The following is a 21,656-nucleotide window of genomic DNA, read 5'->3' as shown; positions in this document are numbered from 1 at the left end:
GTGTTCCATCTGGCGAGGTCCATGTGTATAGTCGCCGTTTATGTTGGTGAAAGAAGGTATTTGCAATGAAGAAGTCGTTGGTCTTGCAAAATTCTATCATTTGATCTCCGGCATTGTTTCTATCACCAAGGCCATATTGTGGGGGTGGAGCCATGCAAATAAGGTGTGTGGAACCCTGGTGGCACCCTGGTTAGGAGCTCAGGCTGCTAATCAAAAGGTCTGCAGTTTGAATCCACCAGCTGCTCCTTGAAAGTCCTATGGCGCAGTCCTACTCTGTCCTATAGGGTCATTACGAGTCAGAATCGACTCAACAGCAATGGGTTTGGTTTGGTGTAAGGGACTGGTCAGTTGGCCATCCCATTCAGCTCAAAAAGAGAGTCAAGCCGAGAGCAAAAGGGGGGACCTCGCTACCATCAAGAAAGAAGAGCCAGGAATGGAGCATGTCCTTTTGACTAGGGGCCCTGCACTGAGAACCTTCTAGACCCAGGAGACAGACAGAGGGTGCAGTAACACAGGAGAGATGCAGTGGCAGAGAAACGGTAGCAGCAGGAACCAGGAGGCTGGTGAGATACGGCACGGTGGGCTTCCTGGCCCACAGAAAAAGGTAGCTACGGTGGGTGTGCTGACCCATGGAAAGAAAGAGCTAAGTGCCTTTGGGCAGGAGGCTTGTTGGCCAGGTAGGGTGCCTCCGTGCACTTACTGGCAGAGCTAAAGAGCTTTGTAACGCTTGCCTGAGCAGGGTAGAGGCCAGGCCAAAAGGCTGAGAGGCTGAAGGCCAGAGAGAGGCCTGCATGCATGGCTGAGAAGATGTCCTGATCAAAGAACTGTATCCTGAGTCATTCCTGATCCTGTTACTTCCTGTTACTGTTACTTTCCGAATAAACCCCATAATCCTGAGTATTGTCTTTGAGTTCTGTGTGGCTATTGCAACTAATTAACGAACCCAGCAGAGAAGTAGAGAGTGTTGTGGGAGGGATGGCTGGTGTTAAAATTTAGTTGGAGGGTGGAGGTATGTCTGACCTCCACCTCACAGGAATCAGCCTTGGGCTGATGCTGATAGTGATTCTCTTTCTCCCCGCCTCGTGAGGTTAGACAAGGAGGTTGGATGACGCCTCCACACCATTTTTATACTCTAGTTCACCTAGCTAAGAAGCATCCAAGCTTCTCCTGTATTTATTTACCTTCTCATGCAATATCCCAAAGTAGCAAAAAGTCCCTTCTGATGCATGAGGAGGCTAGGGCCCAGACACACTTGCCTCTCTCTTCCCTTTCTCTCTAACCTGACTTAAGAAGGCCCACAGAACATTTCTGTTGCCCAGAGTGATACCTCCAAGAATCTTCCCTCAGACATGGACCCAAAAAACCCTAAACAAGGCCCTGGAATTGTGGGAATTCTAGACAGGGAAAAACGGTTGAAGCCGCCCCTTTCTCTTACTTCAGTTGATGCAAAAATATTCTCCCACTTGGAATTCCTGGGCAGCACAGAGAATAGTGAGAGAGAACAGTGAGGACCATAGTGTTGGTGGTGCCTGGTAGACTGGGGGAAGGGATGGCGGAAAAACTCAGCCCCCTCTGCCCACTGTGGAAGCCACATGGTACTCCCAAGGGCCCTGGGCAGAGATGACACAGTACGATTTCTTCCAAACTAGAGAAAGCTGGAATGTGCCGTGCAAAGGGATGGTGGGGCCGTGAGGATGGGATAGGTTGTGGCTCTGATCCCCACAGCTCTCGACTTCAGCTCTGAGCAACCTCTGGGTGTCTCTTCCCAAGTGGTAAAGAAAGAGGCCTCCCTCCCCCATGGTCTCCCTGTTATGACACAATTTTCATGGCCACATACTGTATACACTGTGTTCTGGGAAAGCAGTGCCTCTGTGGGTCAGCGCTGCCACTGCCTGCCCAGAAATGCTGGTCCAGCGTTGTAATGGGAAAACTAAGAAACTAATGGCTTTGAGCAAATGAAGGAAGAGATGGCCTTCCCTTCAAAAGATCCCATGATTTTTTTGAGAATATGGAGGGTTGCCTGTACTGAGGCTCCTTCTCTCTCTAAAGTGTTAACTGAGACCATGTTTTCCAGCCTCAAGGCCTGAGAGAGAGAGAGAGACAGAAAGAGAAAGGGAGTGAAGGAGCTCACAAGCACACTACTTCTCTCCTCTTCATCCATTTACACTGAGACACATGCTTTACTTGAGCAGATATGAAGCCCCAATGAAGGAAATGAGGCCAGAATTAAAACGAATGCCAAAGATAAACTCATATTTGCCAACATCAAAATCCCCCCACTTGTTGGGAGACAATTCTCCGTAAGTCTCTTGCATTCCTGCCCTTCTTCTGAGGCACTGACAGTTCTGAACTTTAATTCCATGGATGTTATATGGCGAGCAGCCTTGGAAGACATAGGGTCTCTTCCCAGAGCAGAAGCAGATTTGTTTCCTGATCACAATCATAAAGATAATGTCTCCTTCCAGGGCAAAGGTTAGGTGGGTTTGGTAGCAGCCCCTTTAAAAGAATGGGGTTTCCCAAGCTGTGACACAGATCTACCGTGTGTGTGTGCAACTTCCACCTGGGCCTCCTCCACACCTGCCCCCATGGGACTTGGGGACAGGGGGCACTCGTGTGAACATGAATCTCATGCTGCTTGCTGTGCTATGAGTAATAAAGTCTTTGTCTGGTGTGTTCTGTCAGCATCTATGAAACTGGGGCGGGTCAAACTTGCCTGCAAGCAGGGTATAATCTCAGGTCTTTTCCAATTCTTGACACTACTTACTTTAGTTGAAGAATAGGAGAGATGCATACTAAGGACTAGGCATTGTTCTAGGATAATTTGATATTTATTTTATCTCATTTAATCCTAAAAATAACCTCAGGAAGCATTACTACTGTTGTTGCTATTAACATCCTCACATCATCAGACAAAAACAGAGGCCTCAGAGAGTTTAAATGATTTGTCTAAGAACACACAGGTAAGGAAGAAGGCCCTGGACTCTAAACAGTTAAAAAAAAAAAAAAAAAAACAGCTGCCAAATTGATTCCAGCTCACGGCAATCCCATTTGTTTCACAGCAGAACTGTACTCCATAGCGTTTTCAATGGCTGTGACCTCTTGGAAGGAGATCATCAGCCCTTTCTTCTGAGCCACCTCTGGGTAGATTCAAACCCCCAACCTTTCAGTTAGCAGCTGAGTACTTAACCATTTGCATCATCTAGGGACTCCTGTTGGACTCTAAAGCCTCCCAAAAACAAAAGGAAGGGGTGGTGTGGTTTTCCCTTTCTTATGGTTCCAAAGACTCTTTGGATTTCAGCTCATTCAAGAGCCATGCTTTAATCACTCAGCAGCTCCGTCTTCGCTACAGTGCTTCCTCTGATGCCCATTTCCTGTGAAAAACTCCAGAAATGGAGGCCGTGTCTGTCCATGGTAAATGAGGTGGAACCTGTGTCTCCTCCTCCTGTTCCTGTCCTTCTGCAGTCCCCAGGCCCCCAGAGACGACCCAGCCCACCAGCTCCGCCACTGCTTACCCACAATATCCTCATAGGCATTTTCTTCTAAAGTGCTTTTGGATCCAAACTTGGGTTGGCTCTCAGTACCATTCTCAGTGGGAGAAGAGGGGTACAGGGACTGGAGACTGGATGCATCCTCAAACTCAAAGGATTTTCTGTGGATAACAAGAGCAAAAGTCATTCCAGCTAGATCACATCCCTACTGCCTTGAGAAATGGCCTTGGAATAACAAAGACCAGGGGTCCTTTTCATAAAACCAGCTACTGAGCAAAACTTCAAGATGGATCTAAACTCACCATTCCAAATGAAGACATAAACGGTCAGAAAGGCCCAGAAGCCTGTGATGTGCCCTGCCCTTACCAATAACAACTACCATAGCTTGAAAGGGTGGTATATGTCAGATGCCATGTCAAATGCTTTACATGTGTAATCTCATTAATCCTCACAAGGGTCTATCAAGTATTGTCCCATTTTACAAATGAGGAACTCAAGGCACATAAAGATGAAGGGACCAGGGGCAGGACTTGCCCAGGCTGTCTGACTCCAGAGTCTGAGCTTTTAACTACACTTTGGCCTCCAAGCCCTGGAGAACATCCTTTTGATAAGTACCTGCCACTGCCACAGGAACTGACTGCTTGATCTGCCCTCTAGAGTCTCACATCCATATCTGCATCTCAGCCAGGGTTCTTGCTACTATACTGAGCAGGCAGTAAGAGTTCCACATGGACTGGTGATGCCCAGGGTTGTCTGGTGTGTGGAGGTGCAATTAGTAGTGCATGGTTTGTTGAAATGGGAAAGGCTAAGCCCTCAAAACGAATCGGACTACTTCGGAGGTAGAGCTAGGATAATCAGCAGCCAGAAGCTACTTTTGAGACCCAGCTTCCCTTCAGCGAGAAGCCTGCTCCTTTCCATCCCCTGAATAACTTTCCTCTTTACTGTAGACTTTCAAGACCAGAGCTTATTTGCTCCTCAGCCACATGCCTCTGGTCTCACAGTATTCTCTATTCCTTTCCTTCTTCAGGGAGGTACTTCCCTCATCTGAGACTTTACCCCAACCACATCCTCTCCCTCTCCAAGGCAGGTCTCAGCTGGCTTCTGGGGAGGGAGACAAGGAAAGGCACTGACTGAGCCCCTCCTCTTACCATTAACACCTCTCTCTTCTTTTGAGTGTCATCAGACCATTCAGCCAACGGAGTCCTTTCCCTTTTGTTTAATGAACAACCCTCCCTGAGAATCCTGGGGTGCCACATCTTGTTCTCAGCTTGCCTGGCCCTTCAACAGCATGCAACACAGCTGAAGATTTTATACTGGTATTCCCCTCGCTTGGCCTCTGTGACAATGTCTCCTAGTTTTCAACTACCTCTTTGGAAATTATCTGCCAGGCTTCTGTGAGAGATTCTCCTTTTCCACTTGCCTTTTAAATCCCAGGCTCTCTCAGAGTCCTGTCTTCAACACTCTCTTTTTCTCACTCTATACTTTCTGGGGGCCTCATCTAAAGCCATCACCATATCTACCATTTCTACCTTGATGACTCCCAAATCTCTTTAGTCCAGACTTCTTAAATAGCTAAATGTCCAAAGGCTGAATCCAGTGGCTCCCAAATGTTGGTCTGTGGCCCAGTGCTGGACTGAGACCAAGTTTTCATTTGTTCACTGGCATATATAGTAGAGTCACAGCTTATGTAGGTAGTTCTCCTGCCCGCAAATAAGACAGAAATCATATTCAGTCAAATTATTTTTGAAAATTACAAGGAAGATACCATGTAAAGGACTGACATATATATACTAGTCTAAGACTAATACAGTCCGATTCTTCCCCATATTTTTTAATAGGTTTCTTTTTCTTTGGTTGAATACCAGAAGAGTATCTGGCTTATATATATATACTTTAATTAAGAAGTATATTAAATATAAGAATCACACACCTGGCACAACAGATCCAAACTTACTATCTAGCTCACTCAGGGAAGTATGATCAATAGGTGGAGAGGCAGGTAGAATCGCCTGCACTCTTTGAAGTTTCTCTTTTTTTCCAAGAGCACAGATTTAAATTTGCCTAAGTTAATTCTTACATGAGGTGACTCCACCATATACAGTGTGCGTATGTTATATATAAATATAATGTTTATGTATGTATAAAACCTTCAGGCTGACATACTCTCCTCACCCTTTTTTTCTATGTAGTTAACTGCTTTTTGCTCTTCTAAATTTAGCTCTGAAACTCACTCTGTGAGGAGTCTTCCCTCGCTCCCTACTTTAAGACGCTCTAGTCTGGATCTCTGGACCTACCTGGATCAGGGAGTGTATCACAGCATCTATGATTTATTTGTGCATCTATCACTTGTACCAGATCATGAAGTCCTTGAAAGGAAGAGCCATGTCTTATTTGCCTGTGTCCCCCTGACCAGTACAAGACATAGTGTACAGCAAGTTCTGGATAGGTGTTTTGAGAAATGGATGAATATAGACAGAATCAGAGAACAAGACACCTGTCAACTTTCAACAGTCACTACACATTATGGAGATAGCCCTGGTAGCAGGGTCAGAAATGCTGAGACTGGCCAGGAAGCCAATAAGAGCCTCAGAAACAGGTTGCTCTTGGACACTGCCAAGAAGTAGGTGAAATGTTCTTTCGCTCCTTTTGCTATCAGTCTCTCCTTTCAGATCTGCTCTTCATACAGGTCCAGGGTTCCTATATGGCCAGGAGGCTCTGAGTGAGGAAACCATGTTGAATTTGTTGACACTACTGTGTGATACCATCCAGTATTCAGATAATGATTCGCTCTAAGAAATTAATTTCTAATGCTGGCATTTCAGGTAGTAGTGAGGTTAAGATGCTATTAGTCATCAAAGGAGTATCTACTCTAAAAGTGAGGCAGCCCTGCCCTTCCTACAGAGGACTGTAGAAGCTCCAACAGAGCTCAGGACACAGTCCCAACCCAGCAGTATCTTCAGTCCACAGCATTTGGAAGAAGTGCTTTCCCTCTACCACTCCTGTTAGAGCAGAAGAACAATCTCATCTTGCACTACCACAACTACCACCTAGCAATTATTTGACGCGTCAGAGCTTAGAAAGCCCTATCCACTCTGACCCGCTACGATCTGCTTTTGCATCCTCCACTTAAAAAGAAAGCCACTGTGCTCAGCTACAAGACACTGGAAGGACATGTGTTACCTGCTCTGGGACTTGCGGTGACCACGCGTGTCCTTCTTGGGTCTCCGGGTGACTGGTGGGGCTGGGGTGGAGGGCAGAGGGGGTGGAGCAGCAGGTGTGAGCGAAGGAGGTAGACCATTGCTTGGCTTACTCTTGGGGTTCTTGTCAGCCTCATATTCAAAGGTGCGTTTGGGTTTGGGGACAGGGTTCACAGCGGGATCAGGGGAATTCTTTGATGGCAGCAGCTGAGAACTAGGGCTATTTCTGGGGGTCCCTGGCTTAGTGGAGCCACTGCCTTCCTTCTCCGGGGGTGGGCCCGCCTCCCCCACAACTCCAGCCACTCCTACTGCTCGGCTGCCAGCGCTCACACTTGAGCTCCCTGTCAGCTCCTCCAAGATGCCCAAGGTTCCAGGCTTCCTTCTCCCTCGGTCTACACTGTAACAGCTGCTGGGGAGCTGGGGGAGTCCCCGGCCTGGCTGCTCCTTCAGGACCTGTTCAATTTTCTGGATCCGGCTCAGCACTGCTGAGCTCTCCTTCTTGCTGCCAGGCCCCCTGAGGAAGGCACTGGGCTCAATCCGGCCTGGCCGTTTTTCCAGCCGGTAGAAAGAGTCCCGGACAGGGAGTGCCTCTCCCTCCTCCTCAGTCTCAGGGTAGGAACACTCAGAGAAGGTCCTGCTCATCCTCCGGAGGCCCTTGAAATCAAAGGTCTTTTCTGAGCTGCAGGGGGATGGCACCACACTGGGACAGCCCACACTGGGACAGCCTTCACTGGCTGCCCACTCACCCCCAGAACCCTCCCGCTTCTCTCCACACATGCTCATCCTGGGCGAAGCCTCTCGGCGGCCTTCCCATGCTGAAATCTTCTCCCGGATTCCCAGGCTGTGGGCTCGGGTGCCAGTGCGGTTCAGCAAGAGGCTCCGTGGGCCAGCTGCTGATCCCAGCGATGGAGTGCTCTGGGCCAGGGGGAGGCAAGCAGCTACTCCCTCTACATCCTGGGTTGCCCCTTGGACATTCTCTTTCTGGCCTTCTCTCTTGCACACTGAAGGACTCCCGTCCAGATAACTGAAGCTGGTGGCGTTGATGGGACAGATGGGTGGTGAAGTGTCTGGGGAGGGATCTTGAGGATTTTGGGGTGAAGGGTCACGGGGCTGCCAGTCCTTGAGGAGCAGCCGGGAGCTGGAGCGGCTGGGGTACCTGCAGGCTGAGGTTTCACTATCACTGAGGGGGTAAATAGGACTCCTCGGTGGGGAGAGAACTGGAGGTGGAGAGACTGACTGAGACCTAGGGGGGGAAAAAAATACAAGAAAATGACAGTGAATGGCCTGAGAACCAGAGGCATTGTGTTTTATTGCTAGAGAACTCAGTATCTCTTTCCTGTAGGACTCTCAATCTGAAAAGCACTCTATCCAAGTAATGCAACTTCAAAGCTGTCCTCAAGGAAAGAAACAGCTCCTTAGCCACAGAAGGCCAAATGCAATGGACCTTTCTGTCTAACTCAATATCCCCAGAGACCCTGCCAAAGGCAGGCTAGTATCTGCCAACTAGGGAACAATGTGTTGCTAAATGATTAACAACCAGCTCTCTGAGGAAAAAAGCACAGGTTTGTAGCATCTGCCAATTTCTGCAGCATAAATATTCCCACTGTGACTGATTTCAAGTTACTAATGTGACATCACTGAATGTGTAGTTGGGAAGAAACGCTAATGATCAACTCTCGTGAGCTGGTACAAGGCAGCCCTACCACACCACTAAGCAAGAACCTTCCTGAAGCAGCCCCAAATATATACTCGAATCCTTTGATCTTTCTCCTTAACCAGCCCGTATTTCCTCTGAGACTTCTGCTACCATACATAAGATTCTGCTTCCTCAACTTGGGCCCTAATTATTTAGGGCCTCAAAAGAGTCAGGAGGGCTCCCCAATAAAGTCCTCTCCATCCTAGATACAATGAAATACCTCACAGGACTGACCTGCTGGGGCTGAGGGCTAAGGACCATGGTCTCAGGGAACATCTAGGTCAACTGACATAACACAGTTCATGAAGAAAATGTTCTACATCCTGTTTTGGTGGGTATCATCTGGGGTCTTAAAAGCTTGCAAGCAGCCATCTAAGTTATAACTATTGGTCTCATCCTGTTGGGAGCAAAGGAGAATGAAGAAAACCAAAGACACAAGGAAGCACTTAGTTCAAAGGCCTAATGGACCACATGAACCACAGGCTCCACTAGCCTGAGACCAGAAGAACTAGATGGTGCCCAGCTACCACCACTGAATATTCTGACAGGAACCACAACAAGAGTGACCTGGACAGAGTAGAAGAAAAATGTAGAGCAAAATTCAAATTCATAAAAAAGACCAGATTTACTGGTCTGACGGAGACTGGAGGAACCCAAGACTAGGGCCCCCAGATACCTTTCTAACTCAGAACTGAAGCCACTTCCTAAGTTTACCTTTCAGCCAAATATTAGATAGACCTATAAAACAAACAATAACACTCATGAGGAACATGCTCCTTAGAACAATCAAGTATATGAGACCAAATGGGCAACTCCTGCCCAAAAGCAAAGATGAGAAGGCAGGAAGGGACAAAAAATCAGATGACTGAAACGGAGAACCTGGGGTAGAAAGGGGGAGAGTGCTGACACATTGCTGGGATTACAATGTCACAAAACAATCTGTGTATAATTATTTCTTTTTATTTATTGTGCTTTAAGTGAAAGTTTCCAAATAAAGTCAACCTCTCATACAAAAACTTATGCACACCTTGCAATGTGCTCCTAGCTGCTCTCCGCCTAATGAGACAGCACACTCCTCCTCTCCACCCTGTATTCCCCATGTCCAACCAGCTCCTGTCCTCCTCTGCCTTCTCATCTCACCTCCAGACAGGAGTTGCCCACATTCTTTCATGTGTCTACTTGAGCCAAGAAGCTCACTCCTCACCAGTATCATTTTCTTATAAGACAGTTCAGTCCAATCCCTGCCTGAAGAGTTGGCTTCAGAGATGGTTCCAGACTTGGGCTAACAAAGGATCTGGGGGCCATGACCTCCAGGTTCCCTCCAGTCTCTGTCAGACCATTAAGTCTGGTCTTTTTACGAGAATTTGAGATCTACATCCCACTGTTCTCCTGCTCCATCAGCGGTTCTCTGAGGTGTTCCCTGTAGATGGTAGCCGGGCACCATCTAGTTCTTCTGGTGTCGGGCTGATGCAGTCTCTGGTTTATGTGGCCCTTTCTGTCTCTTGGGCTCATCTTTACCTTATGCCTTTGGTGTTCTTCATTCTCCTTTGGTCCAGGTGGGTTGAGACCAATGGATACACCTTAGATGGCCAATGGCTGCTTGCTAGTGTTTAAGACCCTGGACGCCGCTCACCAAAGCGGGACGCAGAATGTTTTCTTAATACATTTGGTTATGCCAGTTCACCTCGATGTCCCCTGAAATCGCTGTCCCCAAACACCTGTTCCTGCTACTCTGGCCTTTGAAGCATTTGATTGTATTCAGGAAACTTCTTTGCTTTTGGTTTAGTACAGTTGTGCTGACCTCTCCTACATTGTGTGTTGTCTTGCCCTTCACCTAAAATAGTTCTTGTCTGCTACCTAATTAGTGAATACCCATCTCCCCCTCCTCCTCACCCTCATAACCATCAAAGAGTATTTTCTTCTGTGTTTAAACTTTTCCTTGAGTTCTTATAATAGTGGTCTCGTACAATATTTGTCCTTTTCCAACTGAATAATTTCACCCAGCATAGTGCCGTCCAGATTCCTTCATGTTATGAGATGTTTCAGATTCATCATTGTTCTTAATCATTGCGTAGTATTCCATTGTGTGAACTGTGTATAAATTATTGACTCGGAAATTAATTTGCTCTGTAAACTTTCACCTAAAGCACAATAAAATATTAAAAAAAGAAAAAAGAAGTCCTTTCCACTCTAATGGGGTGGGGAGACCAACTCCTTAGGCAGCTCCTCCTCCAGCAGTGGCAATAACTTCAGGACACTACATCCAAACAAATGTCAGCTGTTTACCAGCTCCAGATCCATGTATTATTGTTGTGTGCCATCAAAAAGCTGATTGCACTTCATAGCCACCCTGTAGGACAGAGTAGAACTGTCCCATAGGGTTTCTTAGGCTGTAATCTTTGGGAACAGATCGCTGGGTCTTTTCTCCCACAGGGCAGCTGGTGTGTTTGAATCATCAACCTCTTCAGTTAGCAGCAAAGTGCTTACCCACTGTGCCACCAGGGCTTCTTAGATGCATCTTAGAAAATACCAGGAAGAGTCCACTAAATAATTTTTTTTATATGTATTAACTCATTTAAGTCTCACAAAAATTGTATGAGGTTATTATCACTTATTCGTATTCCCATTTTACAAGTGAAAAACACTGAGGCATAGAAAGATTAAATATCTCATCCAAGGTCACTCAGCTGGTAAGCGGTGAAGCTAGGACATGAACTATGTTGCTTCTCCACCACCTGTCTGTCAGTTTGTCATGCTGTGGTAGCTTGCCATGTTCTTATGATGCTAGAAGCTATGCCATCATTATTTTAAATATCAGCAACTCATTCATGGTAAACAGGTTTCAGCAGAGTTTGTGGACCAAGAAAGACTAGCAAGAAAGGCCTGGCTATCTGCTTCTGAAAATTAGCCTATGAAAACCTTACAGGTCACAACAGAACACTGTCTGGCTTGCTTGCTTTGGACACATCATTAGGAGGAATCAATCACTAGAGGACATCATGAAACACAGGACCACTGAGGGCATGGGAGGCCCTCGATAAGATGGACTGCATAACAGCTGCAATGATGGACCTGAACACGCTGGTGACTGTGAGGATGATGCAGAACCAGGCAATGTTTCATTGTGTTGTATATAAGGTTGCCATGAATTAGAGTCGACTCAATGGCAGCTAACAACAACAAAAAGATGTTGTCTCTCTAAAGAGGAAGCAGTAGCCTCTGTCATCCTTGTGAACTACCCTCGCTCCTAAGCAGAGCTCAGCAGAAATCCCTACAGCACTGGGCACACCCCTGTCTCAAATGCAGAATTTTTAAGTATCAGGGACCTCTTGGTCTTCCCTACTAGACCATGATTTCTTCCAGGTCAAGAAACACATACTCAATGCTTGGAAGGTGCTCAGTGAATGATCAACAAATACAAAAGGAAAAGGTTTAGGTGAGCTTAATGAAGAGACCATGAACGTACTTCCTTTTCAGCATACTTTTCTAGTTGTCTACTATGGTAATTGCTGTCAACTTAGAATTGTTTCCAAACAGTTTTAGTTTAAAGACAACATGTTTTTGAAAGTCCTACCTGACCCTAATTGCCACGGTGCTCAAGGTTGGTCTGTCCAGCCTTGCAGGCTCTAGAGTCCATGCCATTCACAGGAAGGCAGCCAGCTGCCCTTGAGCCAGGCTGCTGTCACTGCGTGCTCACACACAGAAAACTGGAGCTTGGGTGAGTCAGGGCTTGGCTGACAATTCCCCGTTGGGTCATAGCCTCTGGCTGCCCCCGATCAACAGGAAACCTCAACATGCTTAAGTTGTTTTTAAAAGAGCAAGTCAAACAAGAGCTATCCCACGTGGACATGGGCACAGATGCGAGAAATTCGGTGCCCAGCCAAGCCGATGACCAGAGACTGCTCAGCCAGGCAGTATGAGAAGAATAAGCCTCAGCCTTCCCTAAGGTAGGCAGCAGCAGGGCAGTAAGCCGGGCACTTGCCTGGGAGATCCCAACCTACCCACAATCAAGAGGCCTTCCAAAAAAACCCAAACCTGTTGCCGTTTGAGTTGATTCCAACTCACAGTGACGCTATAGGACAGCACAGACCTGCCCCACAGGGTTTCCAAGGAGTGGCTGGTGGATTTGAACGGCCATAGCTCTTAGCCACTGTGCCACCAGGGTTCCAACAGAGGCTTTAGGTCCCTCTTATTTAGTTTACAGAACCATGGACACAAAAGGTCATCAGTCCAGCCCTCTGTGCAAGTGAGTGCCTGGGCTATGTCCAAAAAAAAAAAACGATTTCAGTGATTCTCAGTAAGAGGTGGGAGAAGGTGCCTTTAATAGAGAATTATGTCATTTCTTTATTCATTCAACAAATACTCAGTAAGCACCTACTATGTGCTAGGCCCTGCTCTAGGTATGAGAGACATAAGAATAAACAAAATAGACAAAAATTATGTCCTTATGAAGCTTAAATTCTAGTGGGAGATGACAGGCACCTGATGAGACTTGCAATCGCTTGAGATGTCTTTTCAAACTACACATGCCTTACCCCTCCAAACATTTTGATATGGGTCTTGTCAACCTCTGAAGTGAGAACTCACAGGTCTATGGAGTCACTGTTACTTATGGGAGCATGTGGTATGACTCCCATAGGTGGGGCAGAAAAATGGTGAGGATATCTGGTCTCTCTGATTCCAGCATGCTTTCAGAAAGAATGATTCTATAACTTCCCTTAATCACAGCATGGATAAGGTTAAGTAGTCACAGGTTAAGAAATTTCTCTCAATGAATAACCTGCTTTAACTGAGGTTTAGTTTCTCAAAGGTCCTCATCTTTATCACTGCTGATCATGGGGCCCAGAGCTCCAAGTGCTGCCTTTGCCCAGTGTACCCACACAAGCCAGCCCCAATGCACTCCAGCAACTCAGGCTAGAAGGAGGTACCTACAAATGCCCATCTGGAGCCCAGGCATCCCTGGATTCATCCCAAAGAAGGCAGCATTCACTCATTCCAAAGTCCTGGGGAGATACTAGTAAACAATACAGAAAAGGCCCTACCCTCATCGGGCTGAAATTCTCAGGGGAGGATAGAATTCACTGCTATCTCTCCATTTGTTTCAGATTCTACACTGTTAGCAATATGACCCTAGGCAAAGCTAACTCACTCTCTTCAAGCATCCAGTATCATTTCCTCAAAATTGTTCTAATTACGTTGTTGATGTTATCATTAGGTGCCACTGATTTGGTTCTGACTCACAGCGACCCTATGTACAACAGAACGGAATACTGCCCAGTCCTGCACCATCCTCACAACTGGTTGTTACACTTGAGTCCACTGCTGCAACCACTGTGTCAGTCCATCCCTTTGAGGGTCTTCCAATTTTTTGCTGACCCTCTGCTTTACCAAGCATGATGTCCTTCTCCAGGGACTGGTCCCTTCTGATGACATGTCCAAAAATAAGTGAAGCTGTACTTCTTCCAAGATAGATTTGTTTGTTCTTCTGGCAGTCCATGGTATATCCAATATTCTTTCACAAACCATAATTCAAAGGCATCAGTTTTTCTTCAGTTTCTCTTATTTATTGTCCAGCTTTCACATGCATATTAGTGATTGAAAATAGTATGGCTGGGTAAGGCGTACCTTAGTCCTCAACATGACTTCTTTGCTTTTTAACACTTGAAAGAGGCCTTTTATAGCAAATTTGCCCAGTGCAATACATCATTTCATTTTTTGACTGCTGCTTCTATGGGCGTTGATTGCGGATTCAAATAAAATAGAATCCTCGAAAACATCAGTATTTTCTTCATTTATCATGATGTTGCTTATTGCTCCAGTTGTGAGGATTTTTGTTTTCTTTATGTTAAGGTGCAATTCATACTGAAGGCTGTGGTCTTTCACCTTTATCAGTAAGTGCTTTGAGTCCTTTTCAGTTTCAGCAAGCAAGGTTGTGTCATTTGCATAACGTACGTTGTTAATGTTCTTCCTCCAATCCTGGTGCTTTGTTCTTCTTCACATAGTCCAGCTTCTCAGATTATTTGCTCAGCATACAGACTGAATAAGTATGGTGAAAGGATGCAACCCTGATGCACACCTTTTCTGATTTTAAACCACACAGTACCCCCTTGTTTTGTTCAAACAACTGCCTCTTGGTTTATGTATAAGGTTCCGCAGGAGCACAATTAAGAGTTCTCCCATTCTTCGCAATGTTACCCATAATTTGTTATGATCCACACAGTCAAATGCCTTTGACAGTCAATGAAACATACGTAAACACCTTTCTGGTATTCTCTGCTTTCAGCCGAGATCCATTTGACATAAGCAGTGGTACCTCTCGTTCCACATCCTCTTCTGAATCTGGCTTGAATTTCTGGCAGCTCCCTGTGGTTGTACTGCTACAATCATTTTTGAATGATCTTCAGCAAAATTTTACTTGCATATGATATTATTCAATAATTTCCGCATTCCACTGGATCACCTTTCTTCGGAGTAAGCATAGATATGGATCTCTTCTAGTTGGTTAGCCATGTAGCTGTCTTCCAAATGTCTTGGCATAGGCCAGTGAGCACTTCCAGAGTTGTATCCATTTGTTGACACATCTCAATTGGTATTCCATCAATTCCTGGAGCTTTGTTTTTTGCCAATGCCTTCAGTGCAGCCTGGACTTCTTCTTTCAGTACCATTGGTTCTTGATCATATGCTACCTCCTGAATGGCTCAACATCAACCAGTTCTTTTTGGTACAGTGACTCTGTGTATTCCCTCCATCTTCTTTTGATGCTTCCTGCATCGTTCAATATTTTGCTGATAAAATTCTTCAAAATTGTAACTCAAGGGTTGAATTTTTTTCTTCAGTTCTTTCAGCTTGAGAAATGTTCTTCCCTTTTGGTTTTCTAACTGCAGGCCTTTGCACATTTCATTATAACACTTTGCTTTGTCTTCTTGAGTCACCCTTTGAAATCATCTGTTCAGCTCTTTTACTTCATCATTTCTTTCATTTGCTTTAGCTACTCTATGTTCAAGAGCAAGTTTCAGAGTCTCTCCTGACATTCATTTTGGTCTTTTTTTTTTTCTGTCTTTTTGATGACCTTTTGCTTTCTTTACATATGATGTTCTTGATTTCATCCTATAACTCATTTGGTCTTTGATCATTAGTGTTAAGTGTGTGAAATCTATTCTTGAGATGGTCTCTAAATTCAGATGGGATATACTCAAGGTCGTACTTGGCTCTTGTGGACTTGTTTTAATTTTCTTCAGCTTCCATTTGAACTTACATATGAGCAATTGATGGTCTGTTTCACATTCTGACTGATGATATTGAGCTTCTCAATCGTGTCTTTCCAAAGATGTAGTCGATTTGTTTCCTGTGTGTTCCATCCGGCAAGATCCATGTGTATAATCACTGTTTGTGTTGTTGAAAAAGATATTTCCAATGAATGTCATTGGTTTTGCAAAATTCTATCATGCTATCTCCTACATCGTTTCTATCACCAAGGCCATATTTTCCAACTACTGTACTGATCCTTCTTATTTTCAACTTTTGCATTCCAATCACCAGTGATTATCAATGCATCCTGACTGCATGTTTGATCAATTTCAGACTGCAGAATTTGGAAAAAATCTTCAATTTCTTCATCTTTGGCATTAGATTTGAATAATAGCTGTATTAACTGGTTTTCCTTGTAGGCGGGTGGATATTTTCCTATCACTGACAACACTGTACTTCAGAATAGGTCTTGAAATTTTCTTTTGACGATGAACATAATGATATTCCTTTTCAACTTGTCATTCCCAAAATGACATCACTTGTTTGTCAGTTTGTTGTACTGTGGTGGATTGTGTGTTGCTGTGATGCTGGAAGCTATGCCAAAGGTATTTTAAATACCAGCAGGTCACCCATGGTGGACAGGTTTCAGCAGAGCTTACAGACTAAGACAGACTAGGAGGAATGACCTGGCAATCTACTTCTGAAAAAAAACTGACCAGTGAAAACTTTACGAATAGGAGTAGAACACTGTCTGATATAATGCTGGGAGACGAGCCCCTCAGGTTAGAAGGCACTCAAAATACAACTGGGGAACAGCTGCCTCCTCAAAGTAGAGTTGACCTTAATGACACGGATGGAGTAAAGCTTTCAGGACTTTCATTTGCTGATATGGCACAACTCAAAATGAGAAGAAACAGCTGTGAACACCCATTAGTAACTGGAATGTCGAATGTATAAAGTATGAATGAAGGAAAAATGGAAATTGTCAAAAATGAAAAGGAATGCATGAAGATTGATATCCTAAGCATTAGTTAGCTGAAACAGACTGGTATTGACCATTTTGAATCAGACAATCATATGGTCTACTATTCTAGGACTGACAAATTGTAAGAGGAACGGTGCTGCATTATCATAAAAAAAAAAAAAAAAACTTGATAACTATGTCCTGTCATTTCTACTTCCTTGATTCAGATCTTACCCTTTACCGAGACTATTTAAACAGTCTCTTAACTTTTCTTTCTGCCTATAGTCTTAAGCTAGTTCCAGCCAATCCTCTCATCTCTGACAACTTTCTAAAATGCACGTCTGATCATGCTTGACATTCCCTACTATCTACAGAATAAAGTGCAAATTCACTGGTATGGTTGCCAAGGCCCCCTAAGATCCGATTCCTATTTTTCCTTTGTCATCTCACATTGTCTTTCTCTCCAATCCTGCATCCCACATCAAATTCCGTGCTTTTTCACACTTCTAGTCCTTCACATATTCTGTATCCTTTGCCAGGAATGCTGGCTGGTCTACTTGGTGAACATTTACATACCTCTGTAGCTTGGTTTAAGTGTAACTTCTTTTATGGAATCTTTCCAGACCCTAACCCCTACACAGGAAAGGTGTGTGTCAGGGTTGTATTCTTTCACCATACCTATTCAATCTGTATGCTAAGCAAATAATCCAAGAAGCTGGACTATATGAAGAAGAACGGGGCATCAGAATTGGAGGAAGACTCATTAACAACCTGCGTTATGCGGATGACACAACCTTGCTTGCTGAAAGTGAAAAGGACTTGAAGCACTTACTAATGAAGATCAAAGATCACAGCCTTCAGTATGGATTATGCCCCAACATAAAAAAACAAAAATCCTCACAACTGGCCCAGTGAGCAACATCATGATAAATGGAGAAAACGTCGAAGTTGTCAAGGATTTCATTTCACTTGGATCCACAATCAACAGCCATGGAAGCAGCAGTCAAGAAATCAAAAGACACATTGCATTGGGTAAATCTGCTGCAAAGGACCTCTTTAAAGTGTTGAAGAGCAAAGATGTCACCTTGAAGACTAAAGTGCCCCTGACCCAAGCCATGGTATTTTCAATCACATCATGTGCATGTGAAAGCTGGACAATGAATAAGGAAGACCGAAGAAGAACTGATGCCTTTGAATTGTGGTGTTGGCAAAGAATATCGAACGTACCGTGGACTGCCAAAAGAATGAACAAATCTGTCTTAGAGGAAGTACAACCAGAATGCTCCTTAGAGGCAAGGATGGCAAGACTGTGTCTTACATACTTTGGACATGTTGTCAGGAGAGATCAGTCCCTGGAGAAGAACATCATGCTTGGCAAAGTACAGGGTCAGCAGAAAAGAGGAAGACCCTCAACGAGGTGGATTGAGACAGTGGCTGCAACAATGAGCTCAAGCATAACAACGATGGTAAGGGTGGCACAGGACCGGGTAGTGTTTTGTGTTTTGTTCTGTTGTGCACAGGGTCGGAACTGACTCGACGGCAACTGACAACAACAACCCCCTACACTCAAGTGGAAATGGCCAATTTATTATGCCTCCACTGTGCCTGAAAAAAAAAAAATGTCTATTATAGCACTTTATTGCATTACAGCCACCTGTCACATAATATCCATGATATATTCTGTGAAAAACGATGTTATATGATTTGGACCTTGTGTGAACACCATATTACATACTTAACAAAGCTATATGGGATACTGTAGTATGCCTGTATTGACTAAATAGTCAAGATACTGTACACATACAGCACTGTATTTCAGCTAAGGTATCTGGCAAGGTAATATAGGTTATATAAGTATTGTACCATGATATGCCTGGCATATCAGATACCTCCTCCTGCTCCAGTGCCTGCGTCCTTGCTCCAGACGCCTCCTGCTGACCCAACCTCAGATGGCCATCAGTCCTTCCAAGGCATCAGGTCCCTGTAGGAGCACTCACCTCCTGCCAGGTCAACCAACTGACAGCTCTCAGCATTCAGGCACTTGGGCTCCCCCACCTGCTTACCCAGAGCCTGGGTTCCAGCTCTGACCTCTGACCCTGGTCTGGCACTGGCAGCCTCCTGCCACCCAGTACCCCAGCATTCTATGAGCCCTCCTGGACACCTGGTGCCTGCAGCAGGGCTGCTACTCACCACTTGGGACCGCCAGGAAACTCCACTTGGGTCCATGTGACACAGGGTGACAGATCCCAAGAAGCCCCCGCAGCCAAGGGAGAAGTGGCATAAGTCACCTGCCCCCAGTACTGGCTCAGCCAAGAGACTTGAGATAAACGTGTTGCATGCAAGAAGCTGTGGCATTCACTTCATCCAGTTATATCTTCTACATCTGTTCTCCAATTGGGATTTCTGAACTTTATTATGACCTTATGGGACCATGACTTACGCAATCCGATGTTGCCCAAGAGGATGTTATGTGGTGCATGACTGTAAATTGCTTCCTCACCTGTCTCCCTTACCTGACTATGAGTGGACCTTCTTGAAGGTGGCAACAACGTCTTTTTAATTTTGATTTCCCCTATACTTAGTATTGCACCTAGAGTTTAGCTGGAATTAATGCATTTATGTTGAATGACTAGATGAACGAACGAAAAAATGAGTGATTAAAACATAAGGTCTCCTGGTATGCCTGCTACAGCACTGTCCACAGACTTCCTTGTTTTCCTCTTTGTGCTATATGATCTGAAGAATAATACCAAAAGGTATACAAAGCACTTAGTGCAGCCCCCATAGGTCTTGCCCATAAAGAAAAAATTGTAGACTAGACAGAGGGTCAAGGGGTCTGGGTTCTTTCCCAGTCCTGACTCCATCAATTCATGGGTGTGTTCATGGGACAGTCACCTAAATTCTCTGAGCCTCACGTTTTGTATCTATAAAGCCAGGGGAAAATACTTGCTCTGAGCATCCTCACACATGTGCTGTGTGACTAAGATGATGTAAGTTTTTAAAAGTGTTTGAACAACATAAATAGCTCTGTAAAGGTAAAACAAATATAAACGTAAATATGAAGCAGCCAATAAACACCCAAGATTCTGCACTCATCATCCATCTCGCTCTCTGTTATTCTAAAATCTCAGAGCTTGCCCCTGGGGAGGCAGACATGAAACTGGGCACTGGTTGTGCCACTGCCTGTCAGCAGGCAGCCAGCTCTACTGCTCAGCACAGGGATGGATGCCAACATTGCAGCATACAATTGGCCAAAACCAACATTTACAGGACAGAGAGGAAGATAAAGCAGAAAGAAAGAAGGGAGAATGCAAAGGATATTTAAAAGAAAAAACAGAAGAGCATAAACATTCTCACACAGACAAATTTATAAAACAAGTAAGTAGAAGAGAAAGGGAACTAAGGGAATGGGAAGAGAATTAAAAAGAGAAATTTAAAAATCTAAAAAGATAACAGACAAAACTGTGTGTGTGTGTGTGTGTGTGTGTGTGTATGTTTAGACAGAAGATGAGTTAAAGTGTGAAATACTTGCCTTCTACACCTCTGGTATTGTTTCACAAGGACATGACCCAACCCTTGGGTTAGCAATAGAGGCATTCTCAAGTAACACAGCAGGAGGCATCTGTGCCAAGGGGTGCCCCATATACTGTCCAGTGTGCCCAGAGAATTTTTTTTTTTTTTTTTTAAAGAAAAGGCTACCTTTAGTCCTTGATGACAAGGCAGTTCTGAACTTAGCATGATCAAAGTTGCTTTTTTTCTGGTAACAGGGCTCCTGAAAGTACCAACATCAAGAAAGGAACCAAGTTGGGGAAAAAGTCTTGGAAGCCCAGGAAATAGCCCCAAATGCTCCAGGATGGGCTGTGGGTGCTATGAAGTAGGCCTGTGAGCAGGCTAAGGTTGTAAAGGGCCCAATTTCTAGTATGTTCCCATCACTGCTAAGCAAGTGTCTAGCCTGACTCCATATGAAACTGCCTGTGAGCTGACCATTCGCCATTCTAGGGGTAATGCTGATGGCTCACCGGCATCAGCATCCTCCCACCACTCAGTGATTGCCCCAACTCTAGGGATGGCATTCTCACTGTGCTACTCCAAGACCATACTCCGAAATATACAGAAGGGGAAAAGGGAGGAAGACTGCCTGAGTCCTATCAGCAAGTCCAGAAGTTCATTCCCTAGCCCACAGCAGGGGCTCAGCCCAGTAACTCCTGCTGACATTCCACTCTGGAATGGCCAGAGTCCATGGCGATACCCACAATTTAGCTCTCTTGCTCCCAAAGCAGCCTCATCTCAAATGTTTAGTAGCTGCCAAATGGTCCAAGGAAGCCTCAGCTTCCAACTGGCTGTATCTACTACCTATAGAGACTCTTGAGATCAATTGCAGCTTGTCAGGGTAAGAAAAAAGCAGCTAGGGTCAGAGCAGAAATTGAGTTATCTTTTCACCTCCAGGAAGCATATCTGAGAATTTACCTAAGTCACACCTGCCTGACCCCCAGCTGATTTCTAGGGAAACACAAGGAGGATTGGTAAGCTCTTCTCTGGGTAGAAACCCAACTCCTCTAAGTGGTGGTAGCAATAAATATAAAGTATTTACAACATAGACACATTCTCTGACGTAGGTAAGAAATGATGCCTGACAGGGAAATTTCCAGTGCCCTATTCTGGTAAAAACTGGACTGCTTATAATTGAGCACTATGCAAATTCAAGAAAGAGGGAAATCCAGTTCCAGGAAACAATACCAAACATACCTGTGGTGATTTTAAAACATGGCCCCAAAATTATTTGACATGTCTCCTGTCAAAATGAACCCTCCCCTTGAATCTGGGCTCAATAAAATATAGTAGAAATGGTGCTAAGCCACTCTTGGGGCCCAGACCTTAAGAAACTGGCAGCCTCTACTTCCTTTCCCCCATGTTGTAAGGAAGCCCAGGCCACAGCAGACAGCATCAACCCCCAGACATGTAAGTTAAGACACCTCTGGGTGATACCAGCCCCCAGACATTAAGTCACCCCAAGCCTTGAAGTCTTCCTAACTGAAGGCCCGGACATTGTGGAGCAGGGACAA

General features: G+C 44.9%; 1 protein-coding gene across 6 annotated transcripts in view; it reads right to left on the bottom strand.

Annotated features, from left to right (window-relative positions):
- The window catches only part of DENND2B (DENN domain containing 2B), a 219,348-nt gene that overhangs the window by 30,474 nt on the left and 167,218 nt on the right, over positions 1 to 21,656 (bottom strand). For 4 of the 6 annotated variants that reach the window (XM_064288460.1, XM_064288463.1, XM_064288461.1 and 1 more), the window contains 2 exons: positions 6,669 to 7,928; positions 3,513 to 3,649 (listed from right to left, as the gene is read on the bottom strand). In XM_064288460.1, coding sequence (XP_064144530.1) covers positions 3,513 to 3,649; positions 6,669 to 7,928 — 1,397 coding nt within the window. The remainder of the gene's footprint in view (positions 1 to 3,512; positions 3,650 to 6,668; positions 7,929 to 21,656) is intronic. The other 2 variants (XM_064288464.1, XM_064288465.1) reach the window with 1 other exon arrangement.

Source organism: Loxodonta africana, chromosome 7, assembly GCF_030014295.1.
Source record: "Loxodonta africana isolate mLoxAfr1 chromosome 7, mLoxAfr1.hap2, whole genome shotgun sequence".
Classification (NCBI taxonomy): Eukaryota; Metazoa; Chordata; class Mammalia; order Proboscidea; family Elephantidae; genus Loxodonta; species Loxodonta africana.
Note: the sequence above shows the minus strand (reverse complement) of the source record. Positions and strands in the feature narration are given on the sequence as shown.